At 49.0% G+C, this 16,013-nt stretch overlaps 1 protein-coding gene across 1 annotated transcript; it reads left to right on the plus strand.

Moving 5' to 3' along the window:
• The first annotated feature begins 866 nt into the window (after positions 1-866).
• Positions 867-14,231, plus strand: TGM7 (transglutaminase 7). Its single transcript, XM_015557522.1, has 12 exons — positions 867-1,125; positions 1,576-1,815; positions 2,544-2,662; positions 4,481-4,609; positions 4,696-4,873; positions 6,834-6,972; positions 8,705-8,808; positions 9,241-9,483; positions 10,751-11,077; positions 11,801-11,961; positions 13,515-13,648; positions 13,878-14,231. Exons 1-12 carry the CDS (start codon positions 867-869, stop codon positions 14,035-14,037), a joined length of 2,193 nt encoding a protein of 730 aa, XP_015413008.1. The 3' UTR covers positions 14,038-14,231.
• The last annotated feature ends 1,782 nt before the right edge of the window (positions 14,232-16,013 follow it).

Below are 16,013 nucleotides of genomic sequence, written 5' to 3' on the forward strand. Positions count from 1 at the left end.
AGGGGGCAGCTCCTGCATTGAGTGTCTGCCCCCTGGTGGTCAGTGCATGTCATAGTGACCGGTCGTTCCACCATTCAGTCAATTTGCATATTAGCCTTTTATTGTATAGGACTAGAGGCCCAGTGCACGAAATTTGTGCATGGGGCGGGGGAGGTCCCTTAGCCTGGCCTGCACCCTCTCACAATCTTGGACCCCTCAGGGGATGTCTGACTGCCCCTAACCACTTGCCTGTGGGATTGGGCCTAAACTGGCAGTTCGACATCCCTCTCAAAATCTGGGACCACTGGCTCCTAACTGCTCACTTGCCTGCCTGCCTCATCACCCCTAACCACTCTGCCTGCCTGCCTGATAACCCCTAACCCTCTGCCTGCCTGCCTGATTGCCCCTAACCACTCGCCTGCCTGCCTGATTGCTCCTAACTGCTTGCCTGTCTGCCTGATCGCCCTAAACCACTCTGCCTGCTTGTCTGATTGTCCCTAACTGCTCTCCTGTCTGCAGGATCACCCCTAATGGCCTCTGCCTCGGCCCCCGCCCACCACGCCCCCCCACCATGATTATATCCAGAAGGTCATCTGGAAGGACATCCAGAATGATGTCCAGAAGGTCATTTGGCTGTCTGGTCTAATTAGCGTATTACGCTTTTATTATTATAGATTGTTAACACAAGTGGCAAGGTTAAGTTTCAGTTACCTGGAAACGATTTGTTTTCTGGGACAGAGGTCACCAGGATCATCGTCCTCCCACTCTCAGGCCAGGACCTGCTGAATTCCCCTCTGAAGCTGAGCCCTGAAACCAGGGAGCAGGGTGGCAGAAGGCCTAAGATCTGGACAGGAACCTTGCCTAAGTCAGAGCCAGGTGCCACAGAAATGATTGAGAAGTGCCGGGGGAGGCTGAGCCCAGGGAAGCACGGCTGGGCGGTGACCTCGCCTCCCTCTCTCCCAGGGGCAGCCTTGGAGCTCCGGTCCGTGGACCTGCAGAGCCCCAGCAACAACAAGGCGCATCACACGCAGGAGATGGGCCTGAGGCGGCTCATCGTGCGCCGGGGCCAGCCCTTCACGCTCCAGCTGCATTTCAACCGACCTTTCCACTGCGGGACCGACCACATCACCTTCGTGGCTGAGACCGGTGGGTTCACCCTCCCCAAGGCAAAGTCCACTTGTCGGGCACCTACCTCTCCTTCCTGAGCCTCCCTTCGTCTCTCCTCCGGGGATTCCCCAGGACCCCGTTACTGCTCAGCACCCTATTCGTGTTGTTAAGAAAAGATGTGGCCAGCTCAGCAAACTGAAGTTGTGATAACAACGACCAACCTTTAAATACACTACAGGCACTGTACTAAACTTCACACACATTAACTCATTTAATCCTCATGACGAAACTTTCAGGTGGGTACTATTATGATCCCATTTTACAGATAAAAACACTGAGGCCCAGAGATCTTCAGTGGCTTCCCCAAGGACACACAGTGGCAGTAAAAACCTTAAACCAAAAGCCATTAGCAACAAGTGGTGGGAGAAGGTGAAGGTCACATAGACTTCGAACCTTACCTTGGGGTCATTCTTTCCTACACAGGACCAGCACCCACGAAGCTGTCAGGAACCCGAGCCACCTTTGGACTCACCCAGGCTCGACAAGGGAATGCCTGGAGTGCTTCTGACTTCACCATCGACTCCAACTCACTCTTTGTCTCCCTTTTCACACCAGCCAGTGCAGTCATTGGTCCCTACACTCTGAAGATAGCCATCTCTCAAGGCCAGGGTTACAGCATGACTCACCCAGTGGGGACTTTCATCCTGCTTTTTAACCCTTGGAGTGCAGGTACAGCTTGCTCACAGGTGGTAATGCTAACCTGATCCATGGGGAATGTTCTACCTAGAAAGCCCAGAAGAAAAAAATGCTGCATAGCTATGCAATACATTACCTAGTGCTCACTAAAAATCATCTTTACAAGGAATTTTTAGTGCATGATGAAAATGTTCATGGTGTGATTTTTTTAAAAAAATCTTATATTTCCTCAGGAAAAGATAGCACTATTGAGTATCTGTTACATCCTATGGAGAATTTCAATCTCAGGTCACAGTGTTACAAGAGCTTGGTTTTGGTCCCATAAGCTCTCTTTGCAATGTGTGATGTTCAGTGAAATAGATTAGGAGATGGAACACAATGTGATATGTAATTGTATTAACACATGTGCAGAGAAAGAGAGCGAGTGCGCAGAATATACCAAAATGCGTCTCTGAGGAGTGGGAAAGAGCGATTTTCATTGTCTTCTTTCCATCATCAGTGTTTTCCAAATTTCTACAACAAACTTGCTGCTATTACAATCAGGAAAAGATAGTTATTATTTTTTAAAAGCATACATTTTATATATCTGGCATCTAGAAAAACACATTATAGACTTTTAAGGGGTCCACTCTTGATTTCTATTGCCATCAACTCATTGCTTCTCCTTTTTCCAGCAAGATACTTTCATTACCATTTTTCATTTTTATACCCTGTTTTTTTGGTTCGGGGTTTTACCCCCTCTATTACGCTTTCATGTTCAGAGGATGACGTCTACCTGCCCAGTGAAATACTGCTGCGAGAGTATATCATGATGGACTATGGCTTTGTGCACAAGGGTCATGAACAATTCATCACCTCCTGGCCCTGGAACTACGGGCAGGTAACACTACCCCGGGAAGATGGGCTCACAAAGGCTGCTAACAAAACTCAGGGCGTGCGGTGCTGGACCAATTTCCCATCCGGTGAGGGGGGCAAGGAAGGAAAGGGAGATGCCTTTCCCTCTTAGTTGTTAATATTATGAAACAACTTAAAACATAATTGTAGTGAATGTTCATGAGCCTGCCTCAGTTTCAACAGTGATCAATTTATGGTGAATCTTGTTTCCTCTATCCCAGGGGTTTGCAAACTATAGCCCACGGGCCAAATGTGGCCCACTGTCTATTTTCACATGGCCCACGAACGAAGCATGATTTTCACATTTTTAAATTGTCGAAAAAGAATTTAAAAATAATATTTTGTGATGTGCAAATTATATGAAGTTTAAACTTCAGTGTCCATAAATACCACTTTATGTATTTATTTATGTTAATCCTCACCTGATGATAATTTTCCATTGATTTTTAGAGAGAGTGGAAGAGAGAGGGAAAGACAGAGAGAAACATCGATGTGAGAGAAACACATTGATTGGTTGCCTCCTCCTGCACGAGCCCTGACCAGGGCCCAGGCCAGGGAGGAGCCTGCAACCAAGGTATGTGTCCTTGACTGGAATCGAACCTGGGACCCTTTGGTCTGCAGGCTGACGCTCTATCCACTGAGCCAAACTGGCTAGGGCATTAAATACCATTGGAACACAGCTATGCTCATTTGTTGAGGTATCATCTGTGGTTCCTTTTGTGCTACGGGGGCAAAGTTACGTAGCTGAGACAGAGTCCCTCTCACCTGCAAAGCCTGAAATATTTACTATTTGGTCCTTTACAGAAAAAGTTTGCTGAACCCTGGTCTATACTCCTCCCCCTTGCCCCACCTCCCCCAGCAGCTCATCACTGGATTTATTTTGAATCAAATAATAGTTACCATAGCATTTAATTCAGTAATATTTCAGAATATAGCTCTAAAAGATGACTTTCTGAACAATAGAATCCCACAATATATACAAAATGAGCAGCAATTCTTCAATAACATCAAATATCCAGTCAGTGTACAGAGCTGGGGACCTCTGGCTCTGGTCCCAACCAGGACATCATAGACATCTGCTTTGAGATCCTGAACAACTTTTCTGCTCCCAACCACCAACCACAGCTGGTGCAGCTTCTCTCTGTCCACACACCAGGAGGGAAGAGCAGGGGAAGCAGGGAGCCCTATGGAGGAAGATCAGCGTCCCAGTTCTTTAACTGTGACAACCTGTGTACTTGTTTGGAAACTGAGACAAATGCCAGTGCATTTGGCAGCCAAAAGGACTGTGACATGTCACAAACACATGCTAAACGAATGCCATGAGCTGCACTGGCTTCTCCCGTGCTGAACCCTCTACCTGATTTAAAGGCTCCCCACATGCTTCTCCCTCTCCTCACAGGCCTTGCCCTGTGTTTATCCATCCTATCTTTTCCCACAAGTCCTCCAGAAATGAGACTCTCCAGGCCCCTGTCCGTGGTACCCGCCATGCTCAAAGACTCCCCTCCTCTCTCCCTGTCTACCTCACCCTTCAAAGCCCACTGGCTCCAATAGCCTTCTCTGATCTCTTCAGACAATGAGCATCTTTCCTCTCTGAACTCTCTTTGTATTTCCCATCAGCACCACCCAGGTCAGGGTTGCAGAATTCTCATTTTGATTTATAAGCTCTTCCAGGGCAGAGCCTTGTCTGATAGGAAGCCCCACCCCCCTACACACCTTCCCTAAAAGTCTGTTACTTTCTTGAAATTTCAGCATTTTAGACGTTTTCAGTCTTTTCTTTTTTTTCTCCCTTGCACTCACTTGGAAGTTTGAAGAGGACATCATAGACATCTGCTTTGAGATCCTGAACAAGAGCCTGTACTTCTTAGAGAACCCATCCAAAGACTACTCGCAGCGGAACGACGTGGTGTACATCTGCAGGGTGGTGAGCGCCATGGTAACGACAGAAGCTTCCCCGCCCATCTGAGGTCAGTCAGAGCTTGCCCTGGGCACGATGGAGACCCACCCACCTGTCCTTTGCAGATCAACAGCAACGATGACAACGGCGTGTTGCAGGGGAACTGGGGCGAGGACTACTCCCAGGGCATCAGCCCACTGGAGTGGAATGGCAGCGTGGCCATCCTGCGGCAGTGGTCAGCCAGGGGCGGGCAGCCTGTGAAGTATGGACAGTGCTGGGTCTTTGCAGCTGTCATGTGCACCGGTGAGTGAGGGGAGATGGAAGTGCAGAATCACTTATTTAATCTTCACGATAACCCTTCCAGGTCGGGCTCTGATATCTCTGTTTTCACTTGAGCTGACTGTGGCTGGCCCACAGCCCCTAGCTCAGGAGTGGTGGGCACTCGGCTCTTAACCCGCACACTCTGTAGTCTTGAGGAATCCTGCACATCTATGCACGAGGGAGGTTGACCTGTTGCGATCACCCCCATGGTGTCCTTGACGGAGCTTCTTTCTGCCACCTGCTTAGGTTTCTCAGCTCCAGGCGAGCCTGGAGTCGGGACAGGTTGGGGAGAGCGGATCTCACCCGTAGGCAGAGTTGGAAGCTCCCAGATATTTTCAGAGACATTCTTGAGGAGCTCCCATCAGAGACTTGCTACTTTGCAAACTACCCTGAAGGTGCACTGATGGTCTGTGCATTATCAGTTATTTACAATCTAGTGCAAAGTCATTGCTCAGGTTATCTGTAAAGGGGAGGGAAGACGGAGAGTACTGCGGTGCCTGCCTGTCTTCCCCGTGCAAGGCAGGGGCACCTTACACCGTGCTGCCGGCCACTCTGGTGCCCAGCAAACGTTGGCTGAACTCTTGGGCTGACTGTGAGTTAGAGAATGAAGGAGCACAGAATGGACCGAGACAGGGAACAAAGACAAAGTTCCAGGTTTTCCCGAGAGGGGCAGCATAGCTAGGCAGCTGTGTGTAGGAGAGGTTTAAATCTGAGTGTTCAAATCAAGTGACCTCGCGTTACTCATCTGTTTTCACTGTAAGATGCTCAGGACGGTGCCAGCATTGAGTAGAGTCAAATTCACCCTGGGGTGGCGAGGCAGGTATCATGGAGGAGGGCTCGGGCCGTTGGACCCTGAGATGAGCAGGAGGAGGTCTAAGTCTGCGTCCTTGCTCCACCTCTGAGCCTGTCACCACTCCCAGGCCCAGAGCCCTGGTCTAGCTCTCCTCCTTGCGAAGAGTTTGTAAAAAGCCCAGGAGCTATGCTGGGAGTGGACAGGTGATTGAAGACAGGTGGTGCTCTTTGGGCTCTTGAATAAATTGAAACCAAAAGATTGGTCACTCTCAATAGTCCATTTACGTTTCAAAGCGCTGTAATCCTCACAGCGGCTTCTTCTGAGCAGATGATGGGATAAACCTTCCCTCTCTGGAAGGTCACACCTGGCTCTTGGATTGATTTCATCTGGCCCGGGGCAGGTGTGCAGGTGTGTGTGTGGTGGCGATCCTGGTGGTGCAATGCCCACTTCGTGTGACTCCATCTGTGAAATCTTAACTCAGCTTTAAGAGGCCTTTGCAGCACTCCTTGACGGCCACAAGAGGATGCTGTTGCCTTAACAAAGATGGCCATTGCCTCGGTATTTGCAGGTTCCCTTTGTCTTAGATGTCTTCCCCTTGTCTCTATAAGTCTATCTTTGCTCTTCCATCCATTCTCTGATTTGTTTCTTACCTCTGCCAAACCCTTGTCTTTCTGTGGCATTACAGATCCAGAACCTCAGGACTGAGAATCATCTGGCTCAGTTCCTCGTTTTGTTTCATACGAGGAGACTAAGGCCTAGATGAGTTAAGCTACTTACCTAAGGTGACACAGCTTCTCTTCTGAAACTGGCCATGGCACTAAAGTTTTAAAGTTTCTTTTTAAATTATAAGATGTTTTAGATCCTCTGTTTTTAATTTGGGAAGTTGATGACTGGGAAAAGCCCTAAATGATAAATTGAGTTGTTAACTGTTGTTGTGACCCTCAAATGATCCCCCCTCTCCAATCCATAGAACAGGTAGCGGCCAAGTCTGGGGGCTTGGGTGTGGTGCTCTGAGGATGAAGGAGTTACAAGTATGGATCTGCAAGAATCTTTGCCTTCTTTCTCTCCTCCAGCTAGAAAGTTAGAAAGTGTGCCTGGCATACCAGTGATTTGGCTTACAGTGATTCTCCGTGCTTTTCTTCTCTTTAGTAATGAGATGCTTAGGTGTTCCAACCCGTGTTGTTTCCAATTTCCGTTCTGCACACAACGTGGATGGGAACTTGACCATAGATACCTACTATGACCGAAATGCAGAAATGCTGTCAACTCAGAAACGGGACAAAGTATGGTAAGGAGCCAACAGATCTCTGCTCTGTCCGCAGGAGGGTAGGGAAACTCTGGTTCTCTCTAGCTCAGCGGTTCTCAACCTGTGAGTCGCGACCCCTTTGGCAGCACAACAACCCTTTCACAGGGGTCGCCTAAGACCATCCTGCATATCAGATATTTACATTACGATTCATAACAGTAGTAACATTACAGTTATGAAGTAGCAACGAAAATAATTTTATGGTTGGGGGTCACCACAACATGAGGAACTGTATTTAAAGGGCCAGAAGGTTGAGACCACTGCCCCTAGCTGGAGGCAGTGTGCCCAGTATGTTGTTGCTGATGCTCAGAGAGTAAGTTCCCAGCCCAGGAGACTGTTCTGGCTAATTAGGTCATCACATCACATCAAACTCATTTCAGAAACAGAAGCCTATGGGAGAACATTCTGAAGCCGGCAACCAAATGAATGACCGATTGTGCCTCTAAATTCTGCACTCATTTTACTCTTCCTATTTTGGGTCTTTCTGTTTGCACTGCTCTCTGTTTTCCCTGTCAGGGCAAAGCTTAGAAGAGCTACCTGCATGGTTCCTTCAGTCTCTCTTGACTTCTCCTCCTCCCTGCCTCACTCCCTCTGCTTGTGTGCTGGCACGCATGCACGTGTGCTTGTCTAGGCCTTAGTCTCCTGTGTCTCTGTGTGTCCTTTGTTTTTGTATCTTTAGTCTCTTCCTGCTTCCTTTCTCCTCCGCTCTACCCCAAATCCGATTTTCTTTTCCAGCCAGTTTCCAGGTAAGACCTTTGAGTTGCATTGAGAACTAGCTGCTGTCCCTCTCTGAGCTCCTAGAGCAGTGATGGCGAACCTATGACACGCGTGTCAGAGGTGACACGCAAACTCATTTTTTTGGTTGATTTTTCTTTGTTAAATGGCATTTAAATCTATAAAATAAATATCAAAAATATACATCTTTGTTTTACTATGGTTGCAAATATCAAAAAAATTCTATATGTGACACGGCACCAGAGTTAAGTTAGGGTTTTTCAAAATGCTGACACGCCGAGCTCAAAAGGTTCGCCATCACTATCCTAGAGGCTGAAACTTCTCGGATTCAAGAAGCAGGAGTGTCTCTGAGAAGATCTGTCGCTCCTGTAGAATTCTGTCTGTGACTCATAGCCTGAATCTAATCATGAGGAAACACCAGACAAGCCAAAAATGAGGGCCACTCGGGTAAAGCAAACCAACACTCTATTCAAATTTCAATGTAATGAAACAGAGGCCAAGGAACTGTTCCAGATTAAAGGAGACAAGGAATACTGGACAACTAACTGCAATGCGTGATCCTGGACTGGGTGGAAAGAATGCCACACCTATCATTAGGCCAACTGACAAAACTGAGATATAGACATAAATTAGCTTTTAAAATCACTGTGTCAATATTAAATGTATGAGGTAAGGGAAGATCCCTAGTCTAAGGAAATATACACTGAACTAAAAATTTATATATATACTCCATATCTGTACTGAAAGAAAGGCACTGATAAAGCAAATAGGGCAGAATGTTAACAATCAATGAATTGGATAGACGGGTGTTCTTTGTACTATTTTTGTAATTTTACTGTAAGCTTGAAATTACTTCCAAATAAAAAGTTTAAAAAATATATAGGAGAATGAGGATATCAAGCACTCAGTTTAGCCGGGAGTCTCGCACCTGGCAAATTCGCTGGAATGTGAGTGCTGGCCGCCTTCTTCCTCTCTGTAGGAATTTCCACGTCTGGAACGAGTGCTGGATGATCCGGAAAGACCTCCCCCCTGGATTCAATGGGTGGCAGGTTCTGGACCCCACACCCCAGCAAACCAGCAGCGGTGAGTGAGGACCATGGTGGAAGGCTTTGTGGAAAGGCCGATCACGTGACAGGACACGTGAGCAAAAGGCCAGAAAGAAGAGGTATTTTCCCCACTTCCTCCCCTTCCCAAAGTCAAAGCAGAGACAACTGTGGGTCAGGGGCCTGACTTTGACACTGACAGCTGGGCCACCCAGATAAGTCAGTGGACCTCTCAGTTGCTGCCTCACCTGTAAGGTGTGGAGGAGGATGCTGATTGCTGTTTCACTGGTGGGGGGTGGGAGGGGGGTGTTGGGGCTGTGAGGCTCAGCTGAATTAATGGGAACTGGAGAGTGGCCTTCATGCCACTGCCCCTCCCTATCCCATCTCCCTTCTTCCCACAACCCCAACCAGCGCCCCTGGTCCAGGTGCCAGCAGCCAGGCTAGCCTGCCACAATGCCTGTTCCCCGCACAGGGCTGTTCTGCTGTGGCCCTGCCTCCGTGAAGGCCATCAGGGAAGGGGAGATCCACCTGCCCTACGACACCCCATTTGTGTACGCGGAGGTAAATGCCGATGAGGTCATTTGGCTCTTTGGGGATGGCCAGGCCCAGGAAGTCCTGGCCCATAACACCAGTTCCATCGGGAAGAAAATCAGCACCAAGTTGGTAGGATCAGACCAGCGCCAGGACATCACCAGCTCCTACAAGTACCCAGAAGGTACCCAGGGCCCCAGGGGACTTGGGAGGAAGGTGGTATAACCTCCTTTGTGCTACCTCCCAATGGGAATGGCTCCCACGGCAGGGTTGCTGGGTTTAGCCAATAAAAATACAGGGTGTCCAGTTAAATTTGAATTCCTGATAAATTTAGATAAACAAATATTTTATTAGTATAAGTATGTCCCAAATAGTACATGTGCAATTCTTATACTAAAAATTATTTGTTGTTTATCAGAATTTCAAATTTAATTGAAAGTCCTTGATGTTACCTGGCAACTGCATCCTAGAGTCACATCACAGACTCCTTCTGTCATGGCAGTGGAGGTGGCAGCAAGGGGAGAGGTAGATGCACAGGAGGGAAAGGGCTCCGGGGCCCGTAGAAGGGAGGGAGTAGATGTTCCAGTGGAGGAGGCTCCCAGGGTAGAGTCAGGCCACCTGAATACTACTCAAGGGCTTGCTATGTTCTAGCTTGGTAAGTTTGGACACCTTCTTACTATCCCCTTGCCTCTACTTTCTCATCTGTGAAATGGGTTAACAGTATTTCAGAGGGCTGATGTGAGGGTTAAGTGAGTTAATACCCAGAAACTACTTGAAACAGTGCCTCTGATGCACAGTAAATGTTCTAGAGAAGTCCAGTTTGGGGTAGTTGGGGTTAAGACTGAAGGTTGAATAGCCCATAGTGGGGGCAAGAGCTGAAGCTTTAAAAGGCTTGAGCATAAAAGCTTATTCTCTCCCCACAACACCCTTACTTCTAAAATACTGGGTATTCCCCAAAAATGTATACACACACTTTGAATAATTATAAAAACAGTGCTTATTAAAATACATTTCATTTTCAAAATTGATCTACCAGTTATTGAAGTGTGTATACATATTGGGGGGAGATCCTGTATTTTAGAAGTGAGGATCCTGGAGGGAGAGAGAAACCTCTGGGTGTGATGATGATGATAGTGATGACAGCATCAGTATTGATGACAAAGAACAATTCATTTAACCCAAAGTTTTGGCAACTCTATGAAGTAAGGAGGCAGCCCCAGGTTACAGATGACAGGACTGAGCACTGAGGGATTAAAGGCCTATGATGGAGGAAGGATTTAAACCCAGTGCCAAGCAATGCCAACCCCCATGTTCCCAGCCGTTATGCTGTGCTGCCTCCCATGCACTCTTCCTGTGGTTAGGGATTCAGGAGGGGAGCTGTGAGTTGTCCGGTGCTTGTTGTGCCCTCATCCTCTCCCACTGATGTCTTTCCTGTCTCTTCCTTCTTCCAGGATCTCCCGAGGAGCGCTCTGTGTTCATGAAGGCATCCCGGAAAATGCTGGGCCACAGAAGGGCCTCGTCCCCCTTCCTGGATCTGCTGGGGTCCGAGGGCCTCCGGGATCAGCCAGCGCTGCTGCGGCTTCACCTGACCAGGACCCCCGAGTGGGGCCAGGACCTGCTGCTGACGCTGCATGCCAGGAGGGTGCCACACAGAGCCCACCCCCGGGGGCCCCTCAGACTGGAGGTGCGCTTCTGCGCCCAGGCCCTGATGCACAAGGGTGGGACCCGGCAGCCCCTCTGGAGGCAAATAGTGCACTTGAACCTGGACTTTGGGGAGGGTGAGTATGAGGCAGGCCCGGAAAGTTATCTCCAGGACGGAGGGGAACTTTGGGGCCATGAACAAAGCTGGGCTGGACCAGCCAGATCACACAGAGACCTCCACATCCCCCACACACATACACACCTCGGATGCCATCCCACCAGGAGACACCTAGCAGAGACCTCTGGGTGCAGTAGGGGCAGGGTAAGCCTGCCTCTGTCTCCCTTACATATATACGCACAGACGCTTTCACACCCAGCTAGACTCACACACAGTTCCTCCTCCCCCCTCTTTCTGAGACCTGTTCCCTAGACCAGTGGTCGGCAAACCGCGGCTCGCAAGCCACATGCAGCTCTTTGGCCCCTTGAGTGTGGCTCTTCCACAAAATACCATGAGCGGGCGCACATACAGTGCGATTGAAACTTCATGGCCCATGCGCAGAAGTCGGTTTTCGGAAAGGAGATAGATAAAACAAGAATACAAGATGAGTGTGGATGGGAGAGTTGGAAGGGGTCGACCTCAGCGAACGGACCTCAATCAGATTGAGGACGTTTTTAGCAAAGGCCAGCTTAGGAGTACCCTGATTCAGTTAATAACAATGTCCCTGCCTATATAGTTTAAGGTTAAAAAATTTGGCTCTCAAAAGAAATTTCATTCGTTGTACTGTTGATATTTGGCTCTGTTGACTAATGAGCTTGCCGACCACTGCCCTAGGCTCACGGTGTCTTTTACCTGTGCTTAGAGATACAGTGGCCGCTCTTGCTACCCTACAACAACTACAGAAACAAGCTGACCGATGAAAAGCTGATTCGCGTGTCTGGCATCGCGGAGGTGGAGGGGACCGGGAGGTCCATACTGGTCCTGAAAGATATCTCTCTGGAGCCTCCCCACTTATCTATTGAGGTAAGGCATCTGGACACAGAAGGGACCCAGGGGCTCTCTGACTCACCCAACCCGGGGGCTGGGGGGACAGCAGCGAACACGACACAGTCACTGTCTTGACACCAAATGGATGATCAAAGCGCCGTATGGTGTGAGAAGCGCAGTTCTGTGCTCTGTATGAAGCGCACGAAGGCTTCCCAGAGGAGGCGACGTTTTACAGAAGATGCAAATGGAATGTAGGCTATAGGAAGACACTACACAGAGATAGAGACGAAGGCATTCTAAGTGAGGAAGTAGCTTTGCAGAGGCAGAGACAAGAAAGGCAATGACTGGGAGATGGAGTGGAGGAGAGAGATTTGAGAGAGACCACAAGTCAAATTCTAAAGGCGACTGCTGATAAGATGGGGGCGACAAGGAAGAGGGGAGCAAATGAAAGATGAGCCTCAGATCTCAAGTTCAGAGGCTTGAGTAGCTGGCGAGGCCATTGGACGGGGAAGGAATACAAGTGATGGACGGATACACGGAGGAGGGCAGGGTGTTCCCCATCTCCTGTTACCAGGACTTCCTTCCCCTGAAGCTCCTTTGCCCACCTTCCCCTCCTGCTCTGGAAAACATCCCCTCAGCCTAGTCCAGTGGTGGCGAACCTTTTGAACTCGGCGTGTCAGCATTTTGAAAAACCCTAACTTAACTCTGGTACCGTGTCACATATAGAAATTTTTTTGATATTTGCAACCATAATAAAACAAAGATTTATATTTTTGATATTTATTTTATATATTTAAATGCCATTTAACAAAGAAAAATCAACCAAAAAAAATGAGTTCACGTGTCACCTCTGACACGTGTGTCATAGGTTCGCCATCACTGGCCTAGTCCCAACCTGGCTTTGCACCTGGTAGCTTCCCAGAAGCACACCCAAGCCCCACTGAAAATGAGAACTGAGTGACTCCATTCAGAAACCACCTGGCCGCCTGATGGTTTTCACCTGGGCAGGCTGCCCGGCAAGTGACGTCAGGCGGCCTCCACAAACGGGGGGGCAGGATCACAAGTGCAGGCAGCCTGGTGCCTAGGTGAGAGCCTGCCCCTTACCTGAAGCCTGGCGACAGCAGGATCCGATGCCAGTTGGCTATGACATGGTCCCCATAGGTAAGAGACCTGGGGATGATGTGTGTGCCTATGCTGGGTTCCTGTTCCTTTTACCTGTTCTACTTTGACACCCTCATACAAGGGACATGTTTCTTTTTAACACAGCATTCCTATAGCCACCACCAGCTGGTTGGAGCTGGCACTTACACTGAAAGCTAATTGCCATCTGGAACTAGATGGTAGAGAAGGAAATAAGATTTCAACTTGGTGCCAATTTCTGATTGATGGTGGCTTCTTTCTAAGACAGGCCAGGGTGTGTGTTAACCTTGGATACTCTCATCTCACATTCTTTGCTCCCAACTGCAGTGTCTTAGCTCTAAATAAACAGTGCCTGCTGGTCAACAGAGGGATGGGGGAGTGAGGTTACTGAATTGGAATGCAGAAATGAGGTCAGTTGCCCACAATATCCCCGTCCTCTCTCCACACAGGTGTCTGAGAGGGCTGAGGTGGGCAAGCCACTGAAAGTCCACATCACCCTCACCAACACCCAGACGGTGGCTCTGAGTCACTGCACGATGGTGCTGGAGGGAAGTGGCCTCATCCACGGGCAGGTGTCAAATGAGTAAGTGCCATCGTCTGATAAGAGGTTCCTCGTGGGGTCACAGGATGGCCCTCAGCCTCCTGGATGGTGCCTCTGTGCACCCATACCGCCCCTCCCCCTCCCCCACTCATCAGGGAAGGTTGTCTCTGTGCTGTCGGGAGGTGGGAAGTGCTTGCCAACCAAGGCGGGTGACCAGGTTACCCACTGCAGTCACTCCTCAATGCTCTAACAAGCTCTTTTTTACTTTCAGCCTTGGGACTCTGGTGGCAGGACACACCATCCAAATCCAACTGGACCTCTACCCCTTCAAAGCTGGACCCCGCCAGCTACAAGTCCTCATCAGCAGCAACGAAGTCAAGGAGATCAAGGGCTACAAGGACGTCTTCGTAGCAGCGGCCAGGCCTTCCTGACATGCCCACCTCCCCCCAGGAACGCTCCCTACCCTGATCCAATTTCCTGATGCCCTCCTAGTACCCCCAACCCCTCCGCAGGTCCCACCCTGTTCTCCTGATGCCTTCCTGCACCCTCAGCCCATCCTCAAGACCACCCCTCCCCTTCTGACACCCTCCCTGGCCCCTTGCAGTCCTTCCCCTGCCCCCATGACCTCCCGGTCCCCTCCCTGTCCCACTGACTCCTGAAGGGGTAGTGTTACCTTTGCTCCTTCTCTCTCCTCTTCCCTGCCTGCCTGGGGGTATATGAAGCTCCTTTATAACCACTGTGCATCTTGGAAGGAGACAATAAAGACGTCTTTGATTGATCACTGGTGCTCTCGCTTCTGAGCTAATAAGCTACTTATTGCTACCAGCCTGTCCCCTTGGCTGCCTGCTGTGTGGTCCGGCCCTCCCGGCCCTTTTTGTCTTCTCTCTCCCCCTTTAGGGGATCATGCACAGAATACGCCCAACACGAAAAAGCTCAACACGATCCCTCGAACTCAGCCGCTCTGGAATCAAGGGAATTGTCAGCCTGCAGGCAGAGGTAGAGGAGCTCTGAGAACAGTGGCTGCAGTGCTACGGGGCCTGGACAGAAGCTGCCCAGCGGGACCTCTCTGCTGCTGGCCTGAGAGCACAAGGACAGCTGGGCAGGGCCACTCAGGGCGGCCCCAGGATGGATGGCTGCTCCCCCAAACAGGCCCTCACTTCCCTGACCCCCATCTTCCCCTCTCGGTCCCTCACCCACTTACTTCCCCTAATCTTTTATCCTCTCCAAGTCACCCCAGCTGGCCCCAGCATCTCTTTCTTTCCACTGTTCCTGTTATTTTAAGGACAGGGAGCCGCTCCTTTATATTTTCTTCCTGTAGCACTCAAGAGCATTTGTGCTCATTCCAGATAATTTGGGAAGAACAGAAAAGGGGGAGAGAATAGTCACTGATTTCTTCTCCATCCCAGAAGAAATCTCTGCTCACATTTCGCCATATATTTTCTGGTCTCTTTTCCCCCTTCATTGTGTGCATGTGCTTTTCTTTTCTTTCTTTCCTTTTTTATTTTTGTTTGTTTTGTTAATCCTCACCTGAAGATACCTTTTCCATTGATTTTTAGAGATACTGGAAGGGAAGATGGAAAGAGAGAGAAACATCAATGTGAGAGAGACACATTCATTGGTTGCCTCCTGCATGCGCCCTGACTGGGGCTGGAAATCAAACCTATGATACAGGTACATGCCCTTGACCGGGAATCGAACCCAAGACCCTTCAGTCCCTGGGCCAATGCTCTATCCACTGAGCAACAGGGGCCAGGGCTGTGCTTTTCTTAATTGTTGTCAATATTACAGATTTCCCCATTTCTCTTGCCCTTTGCCCCCCTTCACCTAGCCCACCCCAGGCCTTCACCAACTGTGTCCATGGGCTATGCATAGATGGGTACACGCTCTTTGGTTAATTTCTTCCTGTCCCCCCACCTCTGAGATCTGTCAGTCTATCTCATGCATCCATGTCTCTGGATCTATTTTGTTCATCAGTGTATTTTGTTAATTGGATTCCACATGTAAGTGGAATCATGTAATATTTATCATTCTCTAACTGGCTTATTTCACTTACCATATTAATCTCCAAGTCCATCTATACTGTTGCAAAAGATAAGAGTTTCTTCTTTTTTACAGCTGCATGTATTCCATTGTGTAAATGTACCACAGCTTTTTTATCTACTCATCTACTGATGGGCACTTTGGCTACTTCCAGATCTTAGCTATTGCAAATTGTGCTGTTATGAACGTAGGGGTGCATATATTCTTTCTTATTGGTGTTGAATATATTCCTAAAAGTGGGATTACTGGGTCAAATGGGAGTTCCATATTTAATTTTTTTAGGAAACTCCATACTGTTTTCCACAGTGGCTGCACCAGTGTGCATTCCCACCAGCAGTGCAAGAGAGTTACTTTTTCTCTGCATCCT

This window comes from Myotis davidii, unplaced genomic scaffold (assembly GCF_000327345.1).
Source record: "Myotis davidii unplaced genomic scaffold, ASM32734v1 scaffold46, whole genome shotgun sequence".
NCBI classification, from domain to species: domain Eukaryota; kingdom Metazoa; phylum Chordata; class Mammalia; order Chiroptera; family Vespertilionidae; genus Myotis; species Myotis davidii.

Bases quoted from the DNA above. Each gene is read 5' to 3' on its own strand.
- TGM7 (XM_015557522.1), top strand. From the start codon at position 867: ATGATTGAGAAGTGCCGGGGGAGGCTGAGCCCAGGGAAGCACGGCTGG. The intron at 4,874-6,833 runs GTGAGTGAGGGG...TCTTCTCTTTAG, and splicing joins TGCAGCTGTCATGTGCACCG to TAATGAGATGCTTAGGTGTT. The intron at 9,484-10,750 runs GTACCCAGGGCC...TCCTTCTTCCAG, and splicing joins CTCCTACAAGTACCCAGAAG to GATCTCCCGAGGAGCGCTCT.